Source organism: Phaethon aethereus (assembly GCF_964289735.1).
Source record: "Phaethon aethereus genome assembly, chromosome: 11".
NCBI classification, from domain to species: Eukaryota; Metazoa; Chordata; class Aves; order Phaethontiformes; family Phaethontidae; genus Phaethon; species Phaethon aethereus.
In genome coordinates this window covers 7,494,205-7,520,961 of record NC_138587.1, presented here as the reverse complement: position 1 = coordinate 7,520,961, position 26,757 = coordinate 7,494,205, and the positions used below count along the sequence as shown (strand labels likewise).

The window sequence follows — 26,757 nt, the reverse complement described above, 5'->3', positions numbered from 1 at the left end:
CCAAGTAGCCACCACATTTTAGGGTCAGCCATGAAAAAAAAACCCCTAACCCAAACCAACAAAACCGCAAAAAAACCCAACAGAAAACACCTACCAAAGCCACTTGTGTAATTTTTACAAGTACCCTACCTTCTCCTTAAAGGTTTACGTGCTCTGCCTGAGTCTGTATGTGAGCATCTTCCCTCTCCCTAGTAATTCAGAAGAAAGCCTTTCTAAGACAGAGCAAACAAAATCTGTGACCACTTTATGCTGGTTTAATTTAAAACTGTCATGTAAGTGTAAAGCAAGAACAGGCTGAGGGAGCTATTCCAACTATACCAATCTATGGTATAAAGTCTAAAGACATTTCTCTGTCTGCTGTACATCAGCTTCAAAACTGATACATTTCAGGGGGCTTTCATTCATCAGGTTATGTTCTTGTCCTATCTTGGTGGTTTCAGATGGACAAATATGAAGCAAACTACCCACATCTATACACAGGGGTTAAAAAAAAAAAAGTGATGTGCTTTGTTTGTTTGTGGGCTTTTCTTGTTTGTGTTGGTTTGTTTTTGTGTTTTGTTTTGGGGGTTTTTTTATTTGTTTTGTTTTTTTTAAGGAGGGGGGATAACCTTCCATGGTAAAGTGATTGTATCTCTGTTCCAGGTCATGGACTTTTAGAATCAGAAAGTGGTCTGGGAGATGGGATTTGCTCATTCATCCCTTTGGATCTGGGAGCAGCAGCCACCTGCAAGTTAAGTCAGTGACATTGCAAAGGGCTGGGTTATGAACTTCTTATTCCCACAAGCAAACTATTACTCACACAAATAGTTCCACTGCAGTCAACAGGACTATTCATGTGAGCCTCGTGTGACTCAAAGGCTATGTTTTCCCTATCTATTAAGGGCTACTCTGTGGCCACCCACAGGACCAAACTCATCTGCCTCTCACATTGATGGGCTGCAACCATTGACCTTGGTGCAGTCCAAGGACAGCCTCAGAGCATCCTTGGGCCCTGAGTACTTGAACATGGGCAGATGTTATCCTCCTGCCAGGGACACTCCAATAGCTCTTTCATGAGGCAGCCACATGGATGAGAGTTAGGCAGAGATCAAGCACACTGCTTATAAGCTGGCTTTCAGAGCAGCTGGACATAACCAAGGGCCTGGATTTGACGAACATTAAGGGCTTTTGTTGGGTTCAGTATGAAATGCACAAAGGAAAGCCCTTCTGGCATAACCAAAAATGCCACATCCAGTGAGATACATATTCTCTCAGGATATTTCTGCACTAGCAAAGTTTATGTAAACTTTGCAACTTGCTAGAGGACCTTATGCTGCATGTTAGATCCACTGAGGGAAGTGATGCATTTTTAAAAGCTCTCTCCCTCACTTTGATCTGCATTTATTCTCACTAGACTTCCTCGACTTGCCATCATATGATTTTGGATTTTTTTGTACTATGCAACTTCCTCACCCTTTGGCTTTCAATCCCATTAGCAGAGTAAAATGTGTGGGACAGGATTAAAAGTTAGTCATCTTTAAAAGAGAGGCTGCCTTATCTCCTTGGCAGATTACACAACCTGTTACAGCAAAGCAAATTAAGATTCCTGAAGACAAGACCGTTTGTTACAGACACAGTCCCCCCTCCCCCAGCAGCAACAGGATGGTTCTAAAAGGACCAGAGTTTCTGCTCTCTGGTTACACTGGATGTTTCATGAAGATTGTACTCCACAGAGGCTTTTTAAATTATGTATTCACAAAGGGCACAGATCCATTGAAAAGGCTGTACAAAGCATCCCTCACTGTGTCACGGCTCTGTAAGGGGCTTTCCTGAACTTTTATGAACTCAATACCAGATCATTACCTCACCTGCCTGGGTGCAGGTCTACCTCAAAACACCTCAGCAATTATTTTAAGAGTCACTGTGTGCATCCCTCACTGGGATGATGCACCTCCTCGGGTTGAGGCCAGGGACCTTCCACAGGGGCTGTCCAACCTGTAATGCAGTTCAGGCAGTTCTCTGGCACGAGGGAGAGCACCTCTAAGCCACTGAGCATAATCAATGCTGGTTTTGAAACAGACCATTTGTGAACACTCATAGCTGTGCTGATCTTTCACCACCTTCTCCTCCAGCTCTCAGTCCAAACCACTGCTTGTCACCCTCCATCTTCTCACATTCCCTGACCTCAGTGTGGAACAAGCGCTGAGAAAGGCTGCAAAGGAGAGGAGAGGCCCTGATGAGCGCTGAACTCTGATAAGGAGGAGAATAGTCCTATGGGGATAGAAGGAGGAGAGTCATGTGAGGTAAATGGCAGTTTTCATACAAGAATGCAAGAAACCACATGGCTCTGCACCAGCTGTCTGAATGGGGTCATGGGGCTCAGCAGAGCCTCTTTGAAGAAAAGGCTGCATCAGTATTTGAAAGAGGTCATTCAGTTGCTGGCAGATGACAGGTCAGTGTTTCTGTGTTCTACATATGCCTTTGGTCTGGTACTGTCTTGCTCCACCATTGGCTTTTCCTCTTGCATTTTACCTCAAGGACTTTCTTCTGCTGCTGATACATGCCAGTCAAACTCAATTTTCTACCACAAATTAAATGCATAAGCCAGTCCCTGCAGCCAAGAAAGAGCTCAGCTTCACCCCCACCAGCTTGCTGCTCTGATGAATTCCTGCCCTCCACAGCCCCACGCCTGCACAAGCACCCAGCCCAAGCAGCCACTCCATGCCAGGGCTGTTGCCTAGCCCCGCCACATCCTTAGCGCTGGCCTCCAAGATGAGTCGGTTTGTGACAGACACTAAGAATCAGATCCAGCCCAGTTGCCAATTTAACTAGCCCAGAGCAGAGGCTGGGGCAGCTACCCTGTCCCACTCTCAAGCAGAGACAGCAGCCTCTTTTCATTTTCATCACAGGCAAATTTTGTGCTTCTAATCAACAAGGGCAGCATTTTCATTTGAAAGCCAATAGGGTCCAGGATAACAGGACACATAGGCACTTTCATCCTTAAATACTGATGCTGATTTTAGTTTCTCTGTGTAATAAATGATCAAAGTAAGGAAGATCCACCACAGCCTAGTGAGTGCATGTGTTTTGTGGGTGGCTTTGTTTTGCTTTTGTCTCTCCACAGGAGCAAGGAGGGGAAAATACACAAGTGGAGAAGCAATTTAAGTGCAAACCAAATGTAATGACTCTGCCCATGATGCTGCGACATTAATCCAAACTGTAATTGCAAGCAGACTTCTTGATAGTGTGCACTGTTTGTGCCTGAAAGCCAGGATGTGACACAGGGGCTTTTCCTCACCTTTCACAGGAGCACAATAAAAACAGGTGGATTTAACTACACAAGAGCTCTGTGACCCTGATGCTAAGGCAGGTAGATAAAGGACGACGCACTTGAATGTGTCTACTCTGCAGCCCAAACTCTAAGTCTCATGGAACTTGCAGCAGAAGTTGGTAAAAAAGACTTGCCTCTTGAAGAAGGCAGCAGTTGGAGAAATACATTTTTGACTGGCCAGTCAAACTCCTGTTAACACTTTAGAGATGTAGATAGGCTGGCTGGTTAGTCTGTTCCAACATGACACACACTTGTGCTCTGCTGAAAGGGCTTATCTGTCTTGTCAGCAAGGTCACCAGAACAGGGATAGCCTCTGGGCAGACTTCACTGTGAGCTCTGCTCTGCTGAGACTATTCAGCCTGCAAGAAGAAATAGCTTCTACGTGGAAAAGCAATGGTCAAGTTAGCAAAGAAAATAGCTCTTCTTAACAAGTCTAGGCACCTTGTTATTAATAAAGCATGCCAAGTAGGAAGGATGGCTTTGGAAAACTGCAGAACAAGGTGTCAAAAGATGTAGGGAACAGAAAATCTGAGCTCTGAAGTAGAACTGCTATTGTGCTAAACCAGGCTGGTGTAAAACGCTATCTGTTCAAGCTTCCTTACAGCAGATCCTGGGAAATCAGTGGTAAGCATTTACCCCCACTTAGCCAGCAAGTTCTTCAAGCTCCTTTAATAAGGCCATTTACTTTTTCCTCTTATTTTGAAAAAGGCAACAGCTGTCTCAAGAGCATAACCTGGAGGAGCAGTGGGGAAAAGTCTTCAGTAAGACAACCAAAAGGTGTTCCTTTTCCAGGGCACCTGAAAAATTAAGAGCCCAATCCCTTTCCCTGGTTGTTTATGCTAATCACAAGTTCAGGAACTGCTTCCACGCAGTCTGTGACCTGCAGTATATGGACTGGACAGTAGAAGCTATTTTAAGTCTAAAAAACAATGAGCCATTTCCAGATTCTTTTGCCATCAGCTCTTAATTCTTCCCTTCTCCACAACTTACTTTTCTCTGCTCAGATCTCTGACCACTACAACAGTTGTCTCTTCACGCATACACCCTTGCACTCCTGTTTCATTTTCCAGCTGCCTTTGCTATTTTCCCTGATGTGCAATTGAACATTAAATGGTTTGACAGGCAGAACATGTACTCAACCCAACCACTTATTCCCAATCAATAGTTACGTGGAATTCCTGTTAACAAGCAAGAGTTATGCACACACTTGAAAGGGAGGGTGACCTCTTAAGTGATCACTTCATCTAAAGGTATGACTGATCACTTTCTCATCTACCTTAATAACCAGCAATCAGATTTTCCACCCTGCATACTCCCAAACAGGACTGTTTTTGCAAAAGTAAGATCATAACTTTTATCGTGATCTCTATTGTTCATGTCTGCAATTCATCAAAGAATTCAATATGGGTTAAAAATAACAGAAAATCCAGCACATAGCCAGATCTTATTCAGTTAAAAATGAGCTTTTTTAGAGATTTTTTGCTAATCTTTTCCAACCTAGACAAGGCAGGATCACATTTTAATGAACACTGTTTACACTACTGTTTCTTTACCCTGAATTACGCACTATTCCAAATGGTGCCAGTGAAAGCAATGACGGAAGGGCTAAGCATCGTACAGAGCAGAAGGTAAATGGCAAAACTGATGTTTTAGTCATTGGGCTTTGAACCACATGGGCAGATTCATTTTTTAACACCTCTGCTGAAACAGTTTTAGCCTTGTTATATGCAGAGGAACTGAAAGAGGCCTGTTCTCAATCCTTCCAGGACACTTGAAGGTAAACAGAATGGAGAGATCTTGAAAGTTCTTATGGCACCATGAGTTAAAAAAAAAAAAAAAAAAAAATCACAATTCTACCTCCACTCTTGTTCTTCGTCCTCGCTAGGCATCTATTTCTAGCCACTGCTGGGAAGGGCATAGCAGGCTAGGTGAGCCACACTCTGAGCAAGCACCACTGGTCTAATCACAAGGATAAACTAAAGACTGCTAAGGAGGACTAAATGGACAATCTCGGTAGCAAGAAAAACACGGAAACAGTAATAAATTATTAATGTATTAATGTACATTAATTACAACAGTAATACAATATCAGTTTCCTGATTTTGTGCAATTTTGTTACAAAATTGAATCAGCATTTCAAACTTTCAGAGAGAAAAGTGAGTAGAGAATTCTACCCAGAAATAATTTAACTTGCTTTTATGGCAGCTGCAACTCTTCTTTTACTCACCCCTGAGCAAACTAAATTGCCATTACTAGCAGTTTTTAGGCAGGAAACTCCAATATGCTAAAAAAAAACCCAAACACTTTCAACTCAGCAAGTTATTTATGTCTGAAATCTGCTCAGCCTGTGAAGACTAACAAAGGAACAGCTTTTGTAGACGTGCTTTATTTGCCATATGCCATTAAATGAGACAGTCAATCTACCATAGATATTAATAGTAGCAAGTTTGGGCTATTCTAAGGCTCAAATATGAAGCTATTTTTCATATTGACCTTAACAAAAGATCATGGTCGCAAATGACCCTAACAACTAATCTAGGCTTGATCTGCAGAGGCACAGAACTTGGAAGCCATCTTGTGCATTGTACATGACAAACACCTGCCCTAGGACAATGCACCAGAAGATGCTTTACAGTTACATCTGCCCTGGGGCAATACTGGCTCTTCAGCATGGAGGAAGCAGACCTACCAAAACACCAATTTACTTGGTCTTGGGGTGCAACGAATACATGGAACACACACAAGATACTGCTCCAGTATTCAGCTCCTAATCTCGTGCTCTGTCCCAAAAGACCACTTGTGTCCTCTCCTTCCTCCAGAACAAATACTGAACTAGCATGGCCTACTAAGCAGCACACAGAAGTCAGAGCAGACCTAGTCCAGCTCAAAGCAATCCCCTACTCGTGGAAGCAGCTGCCACAGCTGCACAAAACTGTTATCCTCACCAGTAAAGACATAAAAAAGTAGCCTCAAGGGGTAACTGGTATTCCATGAGCTACCACCAACTTTCACTATCTTTTTCCTCTGGATTATTTTACACTGCTCTATACATGCTCAGATTGCTTTCTAATGCTCTTTTAGTTGAGTCTGAGGACTATGCGCTTCACTGCTGCTGATTTTCTAGAATAAATGCTTACTCATTTCGCTGGAATAGCCTCAGATCCTTTGCCACTTCCATGTGCTCACATTGTATTTGAAAGCTCGAAGAGGACATGCAAATGATTAGAAGAGTTCCAACAGCCCAAACAAGAAGTCAAAACAGCGTCTCTTCTGGTGCTTGGGAGCACATGATTAATGAGAATTTCCTCCACTGGGAAAGGCTCTTGCAGTCTTTGGCCTCAAAAACGAGCAGACTTTATGCACCAGAGCCTTACTATGAACTCTGAGCAAAACAAAGAGAAGAGGTGGGTTTCAGAATATCTTATGCCTGTACACTGCTTGCATACTGAACAGCCCGACTGCCAGCATTCTTTCTATCCACCTTTCCACATCGATATATTCACATTCAAAAATAGAAGCTCAGTAGTGTAGCCTGTAGTGTGGACTAAATCCTCAGAAAGCAACTCTCTCTCCTGTCTCTGAGCAGAATTGCCTGAGTAAACACTGGAGAATTGGTCCCTGTAGACATTACACCACGTAAGAACTGATGCAAGCAGGGGCTGGGGGTGAATCTGCTCCCACTGATGGATCTACACCTGCATACACCACTTTGCCTTACTTACCAGAGAAAATTTTCTTTATGCAAGTAATTACGCAGCATGGCAGGCAGTGCGGTTTTCCAAGCTGCCCAAGACACGTCCTGCACACAAGCAGAGCCTGCTGACTTCAACTGGACTCCGGTTGAATCATCTGGATTTTGTGCTTATGAGTACAAAACCGCTTGCTGTGACCCAGATGGAATTAACAGAGTATTCTCCTTATTTCTAATTGTTAGATCATCCTTTTTAACTCCGGCAAAGATGACTTGACCCCCAAGAGACTTAGTCTGCAAGGCAGTTATTTTGTTTGTACAGCAATCAGCACAGCAGGATCCCAGGCCACAGATGGCTTCCAAGGCTACATCTATACCATCATGTTAGCTCAAACCTCAATTATTCATTTAAGCCCAAACTTCCCAAATATCAACACCACCTACACAGAGGTTTATATTCTGGCCTAGTCAGGAACATGAAGTGAGCTCACACCTCACGTACAGACCAGCTCAGGCTTGAGCTGTGCTCTATGAACAGCACAGACACAGCAGTTTTGAGTTCATTCTTCTAACAGGGATCACCCAGAGAGGCTGCCACAGGCAGGAACTGAAGCTGCAGTTCTCCTGCTATTCAGCAGACCATCTTAACTTGAAAAGCAAAGACAAGCTGGAGTCACACATCTCAACACCACCACCTCAGGTCCTGGGAAAAGCTTGCGGAAACAAAGACATATTTGCTAGTTGAAACAGCAGAGTACAGTGACTGCTAGTATTGTTTCAGCTATCATAGCAAAGCACATTTGTCTTGGGTGAAAGCAAAACAGCAGCTCTAAGAATCTAATGGAACACATGGGTCTTTAGAAAGAGGCTTTGCAAACCCCATTTGACAACACTAGTGAAGCAGTGCAAACAGCACTAAAGTAACGGTTGCTTGCCCAAGCCTTCACTAAGAAAGCATGAGACAACAGCTCCAGGAGGAGGATCAATAGTGTGATCCCAATTCTGCCGCATTAGACATCTCTAAGACCAGTCCAGTCTAATCCAGTACAAAGGTCTAATCACAGAATCACAGAATCACAGAATCACTAGGTTGGAAAGGACCTTTAAGATCATCAAGTCCAACCATTAATCCAGAACCACCATGTCCCCTAAACCATGTCCTGAATGAGATACAATGAAAATTAAAGCCAAAGTCAGACAAGAAACAAGGGTCACGTTACTAACAATGTGACTAATCTAACCAGAATTATAATGAAATCTCCAACACTTAGAAGAACAGTTCTCCAAGAAACCATGCAATTCAAATGGAAACATTACTCCTGATGCAGAAGTTACTGGCCGCAGTCTTGTAAGTTGGCCTTACCCCCAACATCTGGATGGAATACCATAGAGTACCTTACTTTTCATGAGGGCCATGCTGCCCCAATCGGCATCTGAGCTCACCAGTCCTTGCAAGCAGACCTAGCATGTACCCTGCCACCCCCAGTTTCCAATTCTACCATGTATTTACTTTTCAAATTTTACATGATATATTTTGCCTGTGGCACAGTAGATCACTTACCCTCCTCCTATTAGCTCTCTGTGTTTAATTACAGTTTAATGTGAATTGATCTTTACATTAGTGAGCCTGTAAAAAAGATTGATTTCTTCAAGAGGCTTTTATGCTCAGTTTGGCAGCAGAGTAGTCCTATTGATTTTGCTTTCCCCAGTAAATACGCTGCAGAGTGTCATTGCATCGTCTGTGAATCAGCTAATCCTATTTCACACTCTTTTGCTCCAAAAATCCCCATTATGATTTCCTTGTTATCTGTGTTTATTCAGAGCAAGATCACGGAGCCAAAGCACCTCAGCCAGCTTTGACGGTCGCTAACATACAGCTGACTGCTGTGCATCACTATCCCCTTTGTTCTAAATGGTTGGGGGCTTAAAAGACCTACAGGGAAAGAAACAAAAGTTATTTTTAATGTCTAATCTGTTAACTTCCTTAATTCCTAGCCAGCTAAGGACGTGGCACAGAGTGTGCTCTGTTTACTATGCTTGCTTCAGCGGTCTGGTTAGCAGGCTCTCCATTGCGCTCTACAGCTGTGTAACAGCCTGTGCTGGTGTGCCTGCAACAGTGGATACTGACTGAATCAGGCTGGCGACCTTGGAGCCAGCACAGAGGACAAGGATCCACCTCTATCATCCCGTGTGGACATCCCAAAGGCACTCCAGGATGCATTTACCCAGATGCAGATAGACGAAGCAGTGGCAGACAGGCCCCTGAGTAAGGGCTGAGCTTGCACCTGCAAAGGGGTTTGTGGGAAACCCACAGTAACAGACCAATGCAGCGCTGATCACAGCTCAGGTCCTCCTCTTACCTGGCAGGCTAGCAAGGCTAAGAGACTCTCCATGCAAATTAATGAGGAAGTTGGATATGAACAGACTTGAGTTCTGCTGCAAATAAATGGTTTCTTCTATCCTCCCTTTCGCCACAAGATCAGGTAACAGTGTTCTCAAGAGCCTACAGAGTTAACACACTTGAGTTGCAGCAGAACATTGGGAAGGGAAATCCTCAGCCAAGAGCATGTCAGTGAAAACATCCTGCCATCAACTCCCAAATGTCCAAGTCTAGGAACTGTGGCTAAATTACAAACGCGGTGGGAATTTCAGGCAAGATTCTCCTCTCAGCTACTCCGATGTAATTTCGGAATGAATCCAGATTCAGTCTCTCCCCCTCCCAGCTGAATTTCCTGGCTTTTGTTTGCACTAACAGATGTTTGCATTTAATGTCTGTCTTTATTTGGTAACCCGTACATAGAATATTTTTCCCTTCTGTTCTATTAAAAGCCTTATCAAGTCCCTTATGTTTGCTCTTGTTGAGATGAACGACTTTGGCAGTATTTTCAACGTGCAAGGCAAACAAACTGACTCTTCAAGGAATAATTAAAATTGAACTAAACTTCATATATATTAGGGCATAGCATGTTTGATACATATGTTATGCCTGCATCCCTCTGCAGCCTGAAACATCCAAAGATTTGCAGAAAGCCTTGAGAATTCTTTCTCCAACAGATTCTCACACGCTTACATATATACACAACTGGCTGACAGTCCATGCGCATATGGGGTCAAGCAAGTTTTGGGTGATGGGGACAGGTATGGGAAACCCAAAAACAGGGAATACAAAAACCTTTATGGACAATTTGAGTTTGGCAGTATTGCAGATTTCTTTCTCCCAGCACCAGAAGGAAAAAAAGTCTCTTCCCCAGTTTAGGAAGAATAGGAGATGAAGTAACTCATTTAAAAGGGCTGCTTTGAGTGACAAATGTACAACCCTTGCTTTTACAATACATTCACAGCCCTTTGGAAATACTTAACCACATGCAATATACAAAACCTACTTCAGAGGTTTGTGAGGTAAACACACTTCACACATTTCTAAACACTGGGAAAAAAAAGGAAATGTATTTATTTTTCTTCAGCAGTAAGAATACACTGTAACACTGCATACTTAAACATAAACCAGTTTCTCAGTACACAGTCTTCATTATGACTCTTCACCCTGGGTTTGGTTTGGCAGCCTCCCCAATTATTACTTCACAGATTTGAAGGCCAGAAGAAACCAGTATGACCATATAATCTGATTCCGTACATCACACAAGGCCAAAGAACTTTACCCAACAATTTGCGTATCAAGCCCATTAACCTAAAGTTGAACTAAAGGACCATCTTTTAGGAAGCCATCCAATTGATTTAAAGACTCCCAAGGATGGAGAAAGCTTCACTTCCTCAGCAAATCATTCCAATGCAAGATAGTCAGCAACATCAATTAAAGCAGGTACTTTAAAACATCTTTCAGATTATTTTTACCTCTGATAACAATTAAAAGGAAATGCAAGGGGAAAAAAGCGGCATTCTCCAAAACAAGCTAAACAAAGAGAACCTTCTTGCAGAGGTATGACAACAGCATTACAAATCCTACTATCAGAGTTATTTATGTGTAGCAGCTGAAGAAAGCAATACAGATTTCTGGAAAGTGATACTAAGCAGGTCTGTTTAGAATACCGTCCTTTTATCATCTGGCTTTGTACCTTCCCCTTCCTTCTGCACCACTCTGAAATTTCAGAGGAGCTGTAAATCCACTGCCTTCCACCAGTCATTATTCCTCCTTTCCAAACTGCTTATTTCAGCTCAGGAATAAAAAACCCCAACGCTACAGCAATTTGGTCCTTCGCCAACAGCTAAATTAATAGCAAAAATAACAACAGGGGCTTGTGAAACTCAGATCATTTATAGACTTCGTAAGAAAGAAAAGACGATTTGGGGGGCCTAAAACTATATCCTGGATGGTAAATTGTATGCAAGCTTTCCACACATAAATCAGATTTCTGAAGTTTTTTGAATCCCAGTGCATAACTGGGTTATGTGGCAGTCTGGTAAGCTCAGTTCAAGTGACAGACAGATGGCCTCATGTCAGGGGATCGTGCCTTCAACAAGGGACCCTGCTCGGAGGGAGATACCACCCTGTTTTGTGGCCAGCAGCCCCCAGATCACGCATTCAGACTTGACGTGTGGTCACGGAAGTAGGGAGAAGCTGCGGCAAGAGGCAGAAAACAAACAAGATGGTTTCACACTAACTGCATGTGACACATTTGACAGCTCTGATAAGTGCTGAGATACAAGCCACCCCTGCACCCAGGAGGTGAAGTGGTTACTTGTGCATTTAACAGAGATATTTGCTAGATCCAGCACTGACGATAGCAGAGGTTCATTTTGGCTCTTCATAAGCTCTGCAGGAACACGGTACACGCAAGAACCAGATCAAAGACACCGTATCTCAAACAAAAGCTAAACTCACTTCACAGCAGGAATGAGATATGGACACCAATTTGAAGCTAAGATTCTTAAACTGAATTAAAACAGTGAGGGAGTTGTTCTGCTTTGCATATTTTAACACTGCCTAATGGAAGAGCAGGAACAGTGCCAGTTCATTTCACTCAATTCTGTCCTTGATTTAAGTAATAGGAATGTACTTTTAGTCAACAGATCAAGGTTGTCTCAGAGTAAGTCAGAGCTTTTTGAGCATGAGAGGCCAATCACCTCATTGTATGGATATGGGTATTTTCCACTCCAAGGATAATCAAACCCATGGCAAATATGGCCACCTGCCTGCGGGTGTATGCTGCAAGGCCATGCACGTCAGAACCCATCGCTTGAACTGCTCAAGCACTTTGCTGGAGTCCGTATTAGCTATAACCACTTCCCCTTCCCAGGAACTTGGGAGGTATCATACATACCTCAGCAAAATTCCTTCTCAGTGTGCATTACAAGCAGACACATGCAAAAATGATTTTAGAAATCCACACCACAAGGTATTAAGAAGTTTGATATTACAATGTCTTTATTCCCTTCAGCATCGTCCTCAACCCGAGAGCTTTGGTGGCAGATACACAAGGGCTCTCAGGTATCTAATACCTCTGCAGGCACCTAAACTACCGACGTTAGGAACTTCAAAGCTTCTGCAGATCTAGCCTTACAATCACCAACTGCTCTCTCAAATGACAAAAAAGGAAAAAATAAACTTGAAAGAGACCATAAAAACAGGTCTGGAATGAGTTCCCTGAAAGATTAAGATGTGAAGAGTCTCTGGCTTGAACAGAAAAGAAGAAATGATCAGAACAGGGCCAGGGAAAAAAAAGAACAATAAAGAAGAGGTAAAATTATATACTCCTCTCATAGCACAAGTATGACATAATGGTTGAAACACAAAGGCAGGTGAGAAAAAAATTTACTCAATATGCAACTAACCTGTGGAGTTTACTGACATAAGTTACCATAAGCACAAATTAATCGAGCCCAACGTTGTGCAAATCACAGGACGCTAGAAGATTTTTCTTAACTAAGGTGCCAAACAAGCCCAATAATGAAATCTTAAGAGTCAGCAGAAGTGGGTGTGACACACGAAACTCTCAGTCAGTAGCAGCTAAACCTACCCCACAAACAGCCCAAAGTCAAAAGCCGAAAGAGGCAGCAATGACTTACAGGTGGAGGGAGCGGACACTGGAAGCAGCAGGTCCCAGGGAGGGAATGGCAGTCAGTTCGTTGTTGTTCAATTGCCTGCAACAAACAAAAATTAGCCGTTGAAGCAAGCATGCGGGAGCAGGGGATGGCTGTGGCAGTTCTTTATCCAGCTCCCCCCCTGCCCCCCCACCCCTGACTCCCCAGAAACACTGACATTTTGGCAGAGGCCTCCATGTCAAGTGGTTTGTCTGGGCCTCTCTGACAGTCCCACCTTATCCTTCCAACCCAACCCTTTAATAAATGACTGGTCTCACAGTATCTTTAGAAAAGCAAGGCTTTTTCCCCCCCTTTCCACCCATTCCCTTAAGTGAAGTGCCACTGAGGAAGGTACCGTGCCACAACATGCCACCAGCCTGAGTTTCTGCAGTAATCATGGAGCCGAGCCCGAGATGGGTGACTGTTTGCCCCCACAGCCATGAGGCCGATGGGTCCCCCTGCCTCAGGACAATGAATTTAACTCCCTCCCCAAGTGGCAGCCCCCACTCGCCCCTCCATGCCAGGCCAGGGTGCCATGGTGGTGGGGAATGGCAGCCTCAGGCCTCCTCCGTACACCAGGCCAAGCTCTGGAAAACCCCCAAGGGCAGCCCCATGAAGCCAGCGACACACAGACAAAAAACCCTGGTGCTGGGCACAGTAATGCCACCAAAAACAGGTGACCTGCTCCAGCCAGCTGGCTGGGGAGCACCATGCAGCCCCCCAGGGCTAATAGCATTTGCAGATGGGGCCCTGCTCCTGGAAAGGCTGGTACAAAAATGTCCCCCTCAACCACCTAATGTTTGAAGTGTTTTTCTGACTGAAAACAGATCCTCGCCATGTGACCGGCTCTTCCTCAGTTTAAAGAGCCCTTATTTGTATGGCGAATTAGTCAATTAATTACTGTAACAGTCACTTGTCTGGCTGCTTGAGAATTACCTAATTTCTCAGCCATCTTGCCCGCTCCCCCACCCCCCACCGCCACATGCTGAAGCGATTAAAGCCGAGCCCCTGCCAGGCCAAGCCGGCAGCCCAGGGCGGCTGCCCGGGACCCCCAGCCGCCCCCGACCAGCTCTTGCTTGAGGCAGAGCCTCGCAGGGTCTCTCCGCTGCCTGCCTTTGGGATGCTCCCCTTCTGCAGGGGCTCTCGAAAGATCTGGGTGCCAGAAGCAGCACATCCTGTAGCGGGGATGGGAGCACGGCGCAGCCGAGGCACGTTAAGCTGTGGGCACGCGTTGGGGTAATCCTAAATTATACTGTTGTTTGGTGTGTTGGTTTTTTTCCCTTTCCTTTAAAACTATTTTTCGCAGGTGGGAGAGAGCAGCAATACATCCATTCCAGAACTTCCTTCTGACTCCTCCGAGAGCAGGCAAGATATTTGATTTCATGAGGAGTTCCAGGCACTGCTGGGATAAAAAGCTTGCCTCAGCCTCAGCTCTGCCTCCGACATTATACCTGTACCTTCAAATGCAAGGCAAAAGCCAGATGCATTGCAATTCAGCAAGGAGCTCCACTTAACAACTAAAAGCTCATTGTTGCTCATATGATAGCAAGGTCCAGTGCTTTCAAAGCTACAATGCAAGCTGGAAAGAGCATTAAAATGCTTATTTGTGCCATGTTTTCATTAACATCCAACTGAGCATCTTTTTGAAAGGGGTGGGAGAAGAATGAGAATTAGGCCCACCCTCCGCTAGCCTGGGCCAGCTCTGGTTAAGTGGCTCCAACACAACACCGATCAGCACCTAACAACTGGTCAAACCCCCTGACATAAATGTGATTTTCATAGATCAGCCTCCTGCCAGGTCAGGAGTCAGTCACAAGTGGTTCTCCCACCTCATTTTCTCTCTTGGCTCGCAGGCACCAGTTGCCGACGCAGAGGAGACAGCCAAGTTCAGTACTTGTCTGGGATTTCCCTCTCATCTTCCCCTTCCCTCATGTAAAGGAACAAAAAAAACCCCAAAACAGAACAGGCAGGCTCAACAAATTTAAACTTTAAGTCTCTTTTCTCCTCCCCAGCCCTCACCTTTGACAACAGAAACCTGCTGCCTCTGGATGCTCAGGCAGGGGAGGAGGGGGGCCACCCATATAAAATATTTACGGTCCAGTTGCCAGGCTGGTGTCAAGCTGAAATGGAGCCTGCTCAAAAATAGCACAGCTCTCCAGAGCCTTCAGTGAAAGGCACTTTAGAAAATAAAAAGGTGAGTTGTTTGGAGAGGCATTTTAGCACAGTTACTACTTCTTTGTTACAAATGAGCCTGGAAAACCTGAGCGCCGTGCAACCATCACTTTCATGGATCCCATGATACATATGACCTGAGGAAACCACAGAAAGGACCACAGGGTCTATCCCACAGCAGCACCCCTCATCCCACCCTTTCAACCCTTTCATTCAAGGTATGAGAATGACACCCCACCAAGGTCTGTCCATTGGAGGGAGCCACGAAAGGGGGTGAGACAAAGCATTGCTTTCCTCCTTCAGAACAGCTATGTCAAGCCCCTTCCACCTGAGCCTCCACCAGCACAAAGCTACTGATTTCAGAGCACGTGGGATCATGGCATTTCATATTGCTTTCAGCCACTAAATTTCATCCCACACAGACTTAAACTTTTAAGGAAAAGGTGCTTCTTAAAAAAAAAAAAACAAACCCAAAACCAAGAAACAACACGAACAACTGCCTAAACCCAGAGAAAGGGAAAAAGTGTCAGGTAAGCACAGCTATTACTTTATTACAATCTCAGTAAAGCAAAAGAGGGCATCCAAGCTATGAAGTTTAAATCTTTCGGTTTGCAGACAATTTCTTAAAATCAAGGGAAAAAGAAAGGTTTTCACAATATATCGCACCAATTATTTACATACAGACACACACACACAGAGCTCTGAGCCTCATAGGTAATGCTCGGGAACCACAGGCACCGCATTTGAAGCATCATGGGAGGTTTCAGGTCTTATCAATGCATCTATTATTTGGGGCAATCTCTTTCCCTGAGGCTGACTTGGTATGCCCAGCACAGCACGCACAGCAAAACACTGACTTGCTCTCAAGACATGCCACAGCATGATGCTTATTTCATGAATGTTTGTAAAGTGCTTAAAAAAAACCTCAGAAAGGAGATGCTCTGGCAGTACAGATGTGGTTCTCTTTGTGAAATGCAGTTTATTTCAGTGGTCTGCGGTTTAGCTGTTGTTCAAAAGCAACCAAGATTGGTAGATAGGGCTTTTAATAGACCTTCTCCCTCACACTTTCCAGAGCCTGCCTTCCAGGCTCCACTCCAGACCTCTGCGTCCCTCCCAGTCCCCCACTTCTAACTGCTCCCTTTCCCTCCTACTCGCTCCTCAGCTCTCTTTTCCCTAACACTGCCTTTCTGACACAGCAAGCGGCTCTTATCTGCACCACTGCTTTGTGGGCTGCACTACTTACCTCCCCTGAACATTGACATCTTTCTTTAGTGGCTGACTGTTCAGTGCAGGGCCTGTCCTGCTCTTGACACATGCAGCACCGTGCACAAGGGAGCTCCCTACCTAAGGAATCCGAAGCCATACACATTTCCTAGCCCCACGCTCCCTGAAGTCACATGCCTTCAGGCACTTCCACAAATGTGGCTACTGCTAAGCCACAATGATGTTAGGATAATTCTCAAGTCTCATGGGATCACAGCTGTGATTCTCCTCTTTAAGCACAGAGCAATTTAAGGCTTCCACGGTTTAAAGAGAAGTTGAGAAAACAAATCCTGTAGGCAGCGTTTTGCTCACCTGCATCACTTTCTCTCACCTCCCTTACTGCTCTCTGGGACGATGGTGATGAACTGATTGCAGAGGACTGCAGTCACTCCTGATGCACATTCCTCACTTCACCATGATCCCTAGCAAGTCCCTACTATTAGGGTAAGCAGGAGAGCTGGGGTGATCAGGCAGGGGGAGAGAGGCTACGTTCATCCCCACAGTCCAATCCTGCAGGCATTAGTCAGGCAGAACTCACCCTGTAGCAAACCCTTTTCCCTATTTAAGAATCACAGGATCTGGCCCCTCCACGAGCCCCAGCGCCAACACTTAATGAAAACAGACAGAGGACAAGAGAAAATGCACGATATACACAGAGCACACTATTGTTTCGGAAAGGAAATGTTTTTTCAGTTTCCCATGAGGCATCAGTAGCTCTTCAAACAGAGCCCAAACCTCAAGTATGCCAGCGATTCAACAGTCAAACACAAGCTCATTACCTCAACCCACCACTTTCATTTTTCAGAACCCAAAATCGGAGCTCCAGGAATCACTGTGAATAGCTGACAAGCACAGCTCCTCCACGAGTGTAACTGCTGAGCATTTACACAGATCAAGAGCTAGGAAATCCTGTGATTCCCCAAACAAGGTTTCTTTTACCAGCGGGGGGTGGGGGAGTCTGGCACAGCCACTCAGACCTTCACCAGCTCCTCTTCCCCCACCAAGGCAGAAGACAGCTCTGCTGTTTTAGTCTCTCCTAGCAGGCTGCAAACAAATTTTGCTCTGGTTCCAAAAGGAGCACAAATGTCTGCGAGGAGGAGACACAGTTAAGTGCTTTGTTATCCACTACACTACACCTTTGTTTCCCGGGAGATTTGTGTTAGGTTGGCATCAGGTATCACAGGATCCAGGCTATTCTGCCTTGCTTCAGGGTTATCCTTTCAGCAAGGAGCTTTCTGTGTACGTTCAGGTGTGCTAGCTGTACTGCTCCCTCAGAGCATTGCACAAGACAGAGGGAGGTAAACTCCAATGATTTCCACTAACAGCCATGCTGTTTTAATTGGGATGTTGTGTTCTGCTAATTGATTAGTTTTTAAAAAAACAGCACAGGTACAATATGGTGAAAAACAACCCCTCCACAACAAATCAGATCTGCTTATTCAAGTTAGCTAAAAGGAAGGTACTGTCTTAGGAAACTACATACAATTTCTTCCTGGCCCTGACAAAATGCAATTAAAACCTTTGAAAGAATACTTACACTTCCTGCAGGTTCAACAGCCCTGCAAAGGCAGAAGGATCAATCTCCGTCAACTTGTTGTAGCTCAGGTTTCTGTTAAAATAAAAGACACTGGGATCAGCAAACTGCAGTTACTGTGCTCAGCAAAACACAGTCATCTAAATTATTCCAGATTGCACTGGGAGGGTGGGTTTGTTTTTAAACAAGAGCACTTAAACATGGTAGAGCGGCACTTTTCTGCTGAATACATGAGTTACTTTAGTTTTAGTTACTTTAGTGATCAAAACGTTATCTAGCTCTCCCTGAGTTCTCCTCTTTCGCATTAGTGTGGTTTTAATTTGTCTTTATATTACACAATTGCATTTGTTATTCTTCTATTGGTTATTCACAACCACAAAACTAATCACAGATGAATAGGATATTTCCTGACAAATTAAGGTCTGAACTGAAACAATCAACAAACCTTCTGCTAAACACTTTATAGCTATATTCACATGGGGTATTTTTTTTTATATACCATTGTGTATTACCTAAAAGCAAAAACACACATACACTTACTATGTGTAAACAAAGTATGTCCTATGTTTTCTAACAAGATGATATTATTAGTATATCACTAAATGTTGTTGTTTTTTTTTAATCAGTGTCATTACAGCTTTCAGCTGGTCACACAGTAGTACATGCTTTGTTTTTCAAACTCAACCAACACTTTCCAGCTACCTGACAGTCCAAATCTAGATAATAAATATTACAGCACTTCACTGATGGAGAGGATGGCAAGTAAGTTGTGCTGTATTATCTGAAAGCAGCCTGCTGGGAGAGCAGACCTGCCTCGCAGGACACCGCTGTCTGGAAATCCAGACAGAGCATTGTGGAAGGAACACACTGCCAGGATTGCTAGGGACAGCACACAAACAAAATAATGCAAATAGAAGTACCGACTCTGAAAACCACAAGCAAGACCTTTGCCATGCTCTGCTGTAGCATCGCACGGCACAACGGCAAAATTTCCACTCCCAGATTTGCACTATCAGCACGCTACACATGACAGGTCAAACCTGCAGCTAGGGACTTACCAGGAGAGCACAGATCAATTAAGACCAAATGACTAATGATGCGGAAATTAACAAATGGCCTAATTAGCATGATGTATGCAGTGTTGGCATGTTCCTGTGAGTGTGTAATCTGAAGAGGGAGGAGGCAAATTGATGGGTGGTAGCAAGAAAAGCAACCACAAGAAGCTGTACGGAAATTGTGAGGGGGACCTGCTTTAATTTCACCCTGCTCCACACCCTGCTCTAGGATATTATCCTGGGTAAAATTCAACGCTCCTGTCTCCTCTGCAGGGAGGTTACACCCTCTTACTGCACCTCTGAACATGACCCAAAAGATTCATGGCCCGATTTTAGATAAGCCCTCAAACATTCAGCTGCTGCTTCAAACCACCAAGCCAGTCTGACTAGAAAACTGGCCAATCTTGCCTGTTTTGTATATTTTCTTTGTTTTAAAGGTGTGCCCACAGACCTCAAGCAGGTCTGGAGCCCAAACAGGTAAACGGGACCTAAGTCACCAAGGTACCTACTGAACTTTTACCTGTGCTACATGACCCAAGAGCTGAGGGACACAGAAAAAAGGGCAGCTGCCAGAAGAGCACAGATGGAGACCTGCTGTTTGAATGGCTTGTGCCAACCCGCCGCACTTTGTGGTAGTGCAAACAGAAATCTAGGACCACAGCAAGACTTACAAATACCAAGATCTGAAAGACTGAAAAGCTTACCAACTTTGTACGATTAGCAGGAGGTGATAAACACCTCTTTCAAGTTAAAAAGCAGTTACTGATCACCTGCCCTCCTATAACGCATTTCTGGGAAGTCCTCAAAGCGTTCCCCTGCACACAGGAACCGTTTGATAGTTCTCACGCACACACTGTTCCCCATTGCTTAATCCTTGCATCTTGCCTGAAATGTTCAATTTTTTGCCAATACCTGCTGTGAAAGAAGGATCTACAAATCAACAACACAGGCTGGTTCTTAACAGCATCCAGACCTGAAGCTGCACAGGAGTGTAAAACCTAACCAAGCATCTAGTTTTAAAATATGCTGTCCTGTAAGCCCCTACTGTCTTTTAAAACACTCAAGAGACCTTTAAATCAATACCAGCCTACAGCAGATATCCATTTCACTATGAACTCAATGGCATTTATCTAAATAAAAGTCAAACTGCAGTTTAAACTCAGAGTGCGTTTGAAAGCCAAGTCCATATTCATAGCACAATTACGAATTAAAGTGCAATTTGCCCACAGATTACATTACTACTTTTTTTTTTTTAAAACCACACAGCAAAATCAGGTTGGAGCTTGTTCCTGCCTGATACACAGGCAAAAAGAGAAAACACAACAGGTAATGTCCTACAGACTCAACACAAGGAAGATAAAGCTGACATAGAAATACTAGTGACAAACTGTGGGGTGAAATACAACCACAGTCGTGACGGTGCATGAATCCATCTGTTTTAATGTGTTTCTATGCCTTCCATTGCTGCAAATCTTTGCATTTCTTAAGGTAATGTATTTATCCTCAAAACATTCTCCTACAATAGGCTAAGAGGCTGTTTTATGAACCGAGCACAGAGAATCACAGGCACCAAACTCATCACCCCTAAACTTGTCAACAGGAACAGATCCCTGGCTTAGACAATGCTCAAGCACTGCGTGATGCTGATGTGAACTTCAGGAGTTCAAAAGTGAAAACACAAAGGACTTAGTAAATTAAAGGATTTCATAGCCATGTTTTAACATCATGCAAAGTGACTTTCTGATTATCGTTGCTGCCATTCAAGAAGTCTGAACATCAAAGTCATTGCACAAGTAGCTTGCTCTTCAGATAGCACAGCCGTATTTTGCCTACTCCAGCAACAGAAAGACTTTCCAATGGTTGCAGATACAGGTGAACTCCACCTTCTTGTACACCAAAGTCGTCAGTCCTCCCCACGCTGTCCACTCCAACTGTCAGCTATTCTCACCAAAAACACAATATGCTGTTCAAAAGTCAGTGGGGAAATGAAAGCTAGAAACACAGAGTCAGTACAAAATAAACAGGAGACTTGAAATTAAATAGATACACCAAAATAAACAGTTTATTTAATTTCTGAGACTAGCCGCATTTTAGCTTTCATTAAAGTGCCTAGCAATTTCTAGCCTGAAGCATTAGCAATCAAAAGATGTGTTTCCCAGAACTCGGATCCCCTCACTAGACAGTATTTGGCGTGTTAGTCACAGCATGCAAATGGGAGAAAGAATTAACATGCTCCAATAGATAGATCATTGGGACTGGGAGTCAGGAAACCTCCATCTATTCCTAGCTCTCTTAATCTCCCGCTGAGTGACCGGGTCATGTCACATCACCTCTCCAGAGCTTTTGTTTCCACAGCCACTCTTTGTCTGTCTTGTCTATTTAGACTGTAAATAAAATTGAGGTAGGTATTGTCTTGGTTAGCCCAGTGCTGATGAAATGAGGCCTCAATCTTGGTTAGACTCCAGTAATGCAAATAAAGAAGGGAACTCAAAACTTGAGGTCATGGGTGCATATGACACTCCCTCACCACAAAGTATGGGTCCCAAACACACAGCAGCGCACGAAGAGCTGCAGGGGCTGTAACATCCTCACCAGCTCAGTGTCTCCAGGCCAAGCAGACTGGCAATGGAGGCTGGCTGGAGATGCCAAGCTTGGGGGCACAGCTGTCCCATTGCTGGAAACAGTCATGTTTCTGCTCTCCCATAGCACAGAATGTGTTCCTTCTCAAGGAGCCCCTTGGTCTGATACCATGCAGTAGCGCAATGGCTCACACTGAGCCAATGTTTCTGCCACCAGTATTCTAAGATATCTTCTTCAAAGAAAAGGAACCCCTAAAAACCAAAGCCTAAACCCTGTCCTTTCCCAAATCTGCACTCCCCTAAACCATCTGAGCTCTCTCAGGTGCTGGGCTATGTCTTCAAAGAGGCAGCTTATAAAGCATCACCTACAGTGATTTATACCAGTCCCAAGAGATCATGTCTTTGGTGTGCAGTCAGCCCATTCCTGGCACCCGCATATGGAGTTAGCTGTGCCTGCGCATGGCCATACCCACGCAGAAAGACTGCCCAGCGTCCTGCCTGCTTCTCTGCATGGGCACATGTTTCTGTTGAATTACTCATGGGAGGATATTTTAATCCCTCCCAAGCAACTGTGGAAAGACAACAGAATTCAACAGACAACCTACATGAATCCTGGACAAGAGCCTGAGCTGTAAATTCAGGGAAGCATCGTACAAGGGTCAGAAGCTTCTACAAACAGCAGAGAAGAGAGAGCAGAGCAACCAACTTGAGTGACCCCTAATGTTCAGATTGGTTTTTTTTCCCCTGTAAAGTAGAACCTGATCTGAGGTTTGGATTTTATTTTTTTAAACTGTATTTTGACTTAATGGCACAAGAAGTGCTCTGCACATTATTTATCCATTGCACACTTCAAGTCTTTCTTGTGTAGTGTTTTTCCCCTCCTGTCACTAAGATGCCCATGATGAGGAACTCAGAGCCTGTTAAATCAATACGGGAAGGACCCTGTTCTGTATGTTCATCCATTCCAGTATCTAAATAAAAAAAGCAGTGTTTGCCTTTAGTTAGCATTGTGAAAATGGAACTGTGGATCACTGAACATTGCAGAGACTGAAAGAAAAGCCTTGTTAACTATAACCAGGTACATAGCCTGCCTTGAAACCACCTCACAAAAGTAATAATGCTGTCACATAAACAGTCCTGCTTGCCAGCGAGAAGGGATCAGTCAGCTCTTTGAACCATGAGATGCCAATCCTGAGTCCTCAGGCAAGGTGTGGGGTAGACTGGGAGTTCACGTAGAAGTTTTGGCTCTGCTTTGGGAACTCGGCCAACGTAGAGAAAAGCCACCTCTGCTTTCAAAACAGAAATGCCTGGCTGACTCACCAAAGGAATAGACAAGCATGTGGCTCCTGTTCTCTGTTCACCATGATGATGGCTGAATTCTGTTCAGCAAGGTGAAGGTTTCCGACCCTTACATCAAAACCATTTATCTGTCAGTGCAGAAGATTATGTCAAAAGCATTTCTGCACCTTTTGATGACAGGCATTGGTGGAAAAGGAGGATGGCTCAAAGTTCTGCCACTGCCAACTGTGGCTTTCATTAAACACTTTGTCAACCATTGTCATAACACAACTTTTCATTGCTCCTGCACAAAAGGGAGCCGAGGGCCCAGAACAATCGAGCCCTGCAACAGAAATTCCTCTGGCTAATCTGTCGAAAGATAGCTGCCTAGTACGCAGCTTACTGAATAGGCACCATCCTCTTCCCACATGTTTGTAGACGGCTTTACAGTGCTGGAATGGAGGCCCCATGCACACTTGATTGGGTACGAAAGGCATAGCTGCAGCTGAACTAGCTTGGGGCTGGAGGCCAGCAGAACAAGAGAGGGAACACACTGCCCATGCTAGAAGTATGCAACTATCCAGGGAAGAAACACACTCAAATTTCTCTTTTAAACAAGCTTGCAAGCTCCCAGAGAGATAGCAGAGTCCTCATAAGCAGTGACATGCAAGGCATAACACTGAAGCACAAAGCGATGAAAAGACTGCAAGGGTTCAGGTGGTTGTATGGACTATAAGGACAGAAACCAACAGCTTCAGTCAACTTTTTTTTCTTGCGCACAAGACAGGCCCTGAATCTACTCACTTGAGGGGAGAGTGGCTAAGCAGCTACTGCAGCTAAGTGCCAGCTACCCACAGCTGCAGTGCACAGCAACACTCCCTTAAATGGGATTTTTTCAGTTCCCCCTAAAACAAATGACCACTAAGTAGAGTTGCCTAAGTCACCACAGTGATGAGAGTCAGAAGGAGCTTTCACATACTAGATGTGCAGTCCTTAATTACCTTCTGGAGGATTTCTTGCAGATTCCTTTGAAATGGTTGATGCAGTGCCAGAAGTGGAAGCCTCGACTTGGGGAACCACTCACCCAACCTACCACCACCATTCCCGGGTTCCCTTTGAATCTGCCTAATAAACTGATAGAAACCACAAATTCTTACACTCCTTGGCTCCCTCATCACCCTCACCTCTACTCCATTGCTCCCAAATGCAGCATAACAGGCCTATGGTCAGGAGGGACAAAGAACCGTAATACATCTTTGCTGAAGGATGTGGTTCAGCCAGCCTCAAGTGTGAGCTCCTACACTGCTGAGCAACAGGCAGACTGACTGGGCCACACAGGCTCTGGGATGCTCACATTTCTGGGGTGCCCACTGCTGCATTAAGCAGCCCCCATGATTTCTTTTGCAGTGTACCCCAGAGAGCTCTGTCTGCCTATGCAAGGCACCCAGCATACAAGAGAAGGGACGCCACTCCCAGTATCAGCAAGCATTACCTCCTAAAAGTAGGTAAGAGCAGCAAAACACAAGGCACCAGGAAAGGTGAATGTCCCAGATTGCTGCTGTAAGTGCTTTGGAGAGAAGAAGGGGACTCTGGAGGACACAGGAAGGACACGCAGCACCTGTGTGGATGAAGCTGTGCCCCATCACTTAGAAGTCCTGTGAGCAGCTAAGAGAATACACTCACTCAGGCTTTACTTATGCCCTAGCTCAAATTAGCAGCAGCAGCAGCATATTAGCTTGGGTTAATAGCCTGCTCATATAAGGGCCTTTATGTGCAGAAGGGAGTCAACTTAAGGGCAACCCTCAAGCCATAATATGAGCTAATTTGACAGTGAAGACAAACTTTGAGAGGTCATCCAGACACCAAGAAAACTGCACCATGAATCACTCTCAGTCATGACCAACTATACTGTCTAAAGGAAATTCCTGTAGCATGATCACCAAAGAATCAATACCATGCCAGTTCCAGCAGATACATGCAGTCATTAATGTAAAGAATAATAATTAAAACCACATCAGTGAGAAGCATTGTGCCAGACTACAATTTAATTTAGCGTATGGTTGATATGGTTCAAGGAATTAGGGAACTATCTTCTCATCTCCAAGTAACTTTCAGGGACACATTTTCAGCCCTGCCCTTCCTCCTGCTCCTCCACTCTGTGTTCACAACTGTTTTCTGCCCACAAACACCGAGACCACACAGCTGACACGCAAAGACGCCTGCGTGTACAAGCCTGGGAAGCGACCACCAGAGCCGTCTGCTCGCACGGAGCTGCACACACAAAGAGCATGATCCTCGCCGTCCCCCCGGCTCCGGCAGACAGCCTGGAGAGTGACTATGCGCTCGCTGGCCGAGCAAGGGCAGAGAAGTCCTTTGCGGGACCACTGGGTAACACCACGCTGCTGCTGGGGTTTCTAGATCTCCTAGAACAAGGAGCTCTTACAGGCTTATTTGTCTCTTTAAAAAGGGCAGTGTCAGGTTATTTTAGGCCCTGTTCAGTTTACACAAATGTATTTTGACAAAACCTAGGATCCTATTCCCTCCTATTTTAATAACCTCAGCAAAACCAAACTGGAGTTCTTTTCCACCTTTTTTCATTATTTTGTTTGGAAGACTATCTCCTCCAAACACCCCAAATGTTTGGTCATGTCCATCCCCTCCAAGACAGACAAGAGATTAGCTTCAACTTTATGTAGATAATCACACACATATGCAAGTACACTGCAATATACATGCAGAGCACTTGGGTACTCAGACACAGACCTCTTGCTATGCCTCTGCAGCATCAACAGAGACGTAAGGATACCCATTTTACCAGGGCTCAATCCCGGTCCATTCAACAAGAGGTTTTTTTTTTTCAGTAGTTGAACTGCGCCATGCTCCAAAAAAAGTAAAGTGACATTTCAAGAAGTGAAGCAATTTGAAAGTCATCCAATGGCCTCAGTGGCAGCGAGGCCTGTGAGTCCTTCTCTTTGCAGAGTGCCCCACCGGCCCCGGCAGCGCTTACGGCTGGGGACACGTACAGCCACCCCCCCTCCCGGCAGCCAGGAGGGATCCGAACCAACAGAAGACAGCAGGACAATGCAAGTGTGAAAGAGGTATGACAAGCTATTCAATAATGTTTTCTCCACTTCTGAAAAAAAATACTAGCAGCCGCCACATGGCCCGCAGTTATTGCGCTACAGATCCTCCCATTAGGATTCCATGTTCTCCCGCTCCTAATAAGACAGCCCAGTCAAAGGCAGCATTGTACGCAGGGAACCGGGGATGCTGCAAGGGTTAGAGCAGGCAGTATTTAATTGCAGCAATTTTTCACTTTATTTGCTGCTTCTATTAAGCTGCACTGCCTGAAGGAAACTGATCCTCTCCAAAACACACTGAGCCATCAGCTGCAAGGATTGCCTCAAAGTAAAAACACATTTTAAAGAGGGCATGGACATCTAAATAAAAATGCCTATATTTAATGTAACATAAAGGAATCCTGGTTTGCCACCTGTGACAGGTAAGAAGTCGGAAGGAAAAGCAGGATGTGGAAGTTTTTAGCCCACAAATAAACTCCATCCTTCATCTGCCCAGACACCCACAGGGTTTGTTCTTGGTTGTTTTAATTGAAGTGCTACCTGCTGTCATGAGAAAGACATATCCTAAAACCAAAACTCGCAAGTTATTTGCTCCACTGCATAAGAGCAAACTCACCTTTTTCTAATTGGATGGCAAATTTCTTTCTCAGCAATTCTGCCTCCAAAAGGCAAAGCACGCTGTGTCTTAAACCACTAAAGGAAGGGCTGGAGGCCTGCTCATAAACAAAACACTCGTGAAACAAATTGCTCCCTCTT

At 44.6% G+C, this 26,757-nt stretch overlaps 1 protein-coding gene across 1 annotated transcript in view; it reads right to left on the bottom strand.

The window, feature by feature from the left end:
- LRIG1 (leucine rich repeats and immunoglobulin like domains 1) overlaps nucleotides 1–26,757 on the bottom strand; it is a 93,857-nt gene that overhangs the window by 38,724 nt on the left and 28,376 nt on the right. Inside the window, exons 2-3 of the mRNA XM_082004854.1 lie at nucleotides 18,013–18,084; nucleotides 13,026–13,100 (exon numbers count right to left, since the gene is read on the bottom strand). Coding sequence (XP_081860980.1) covers nucleotides 13,026–13,100; nucleotides 18,013–18,084 — 147 coding nt within the window. The remainder of the gene's footprint in view (nucleotides 1–13,025; nucleotides 13,101–18,012; nucleotides 18,085–26,757) is intronic.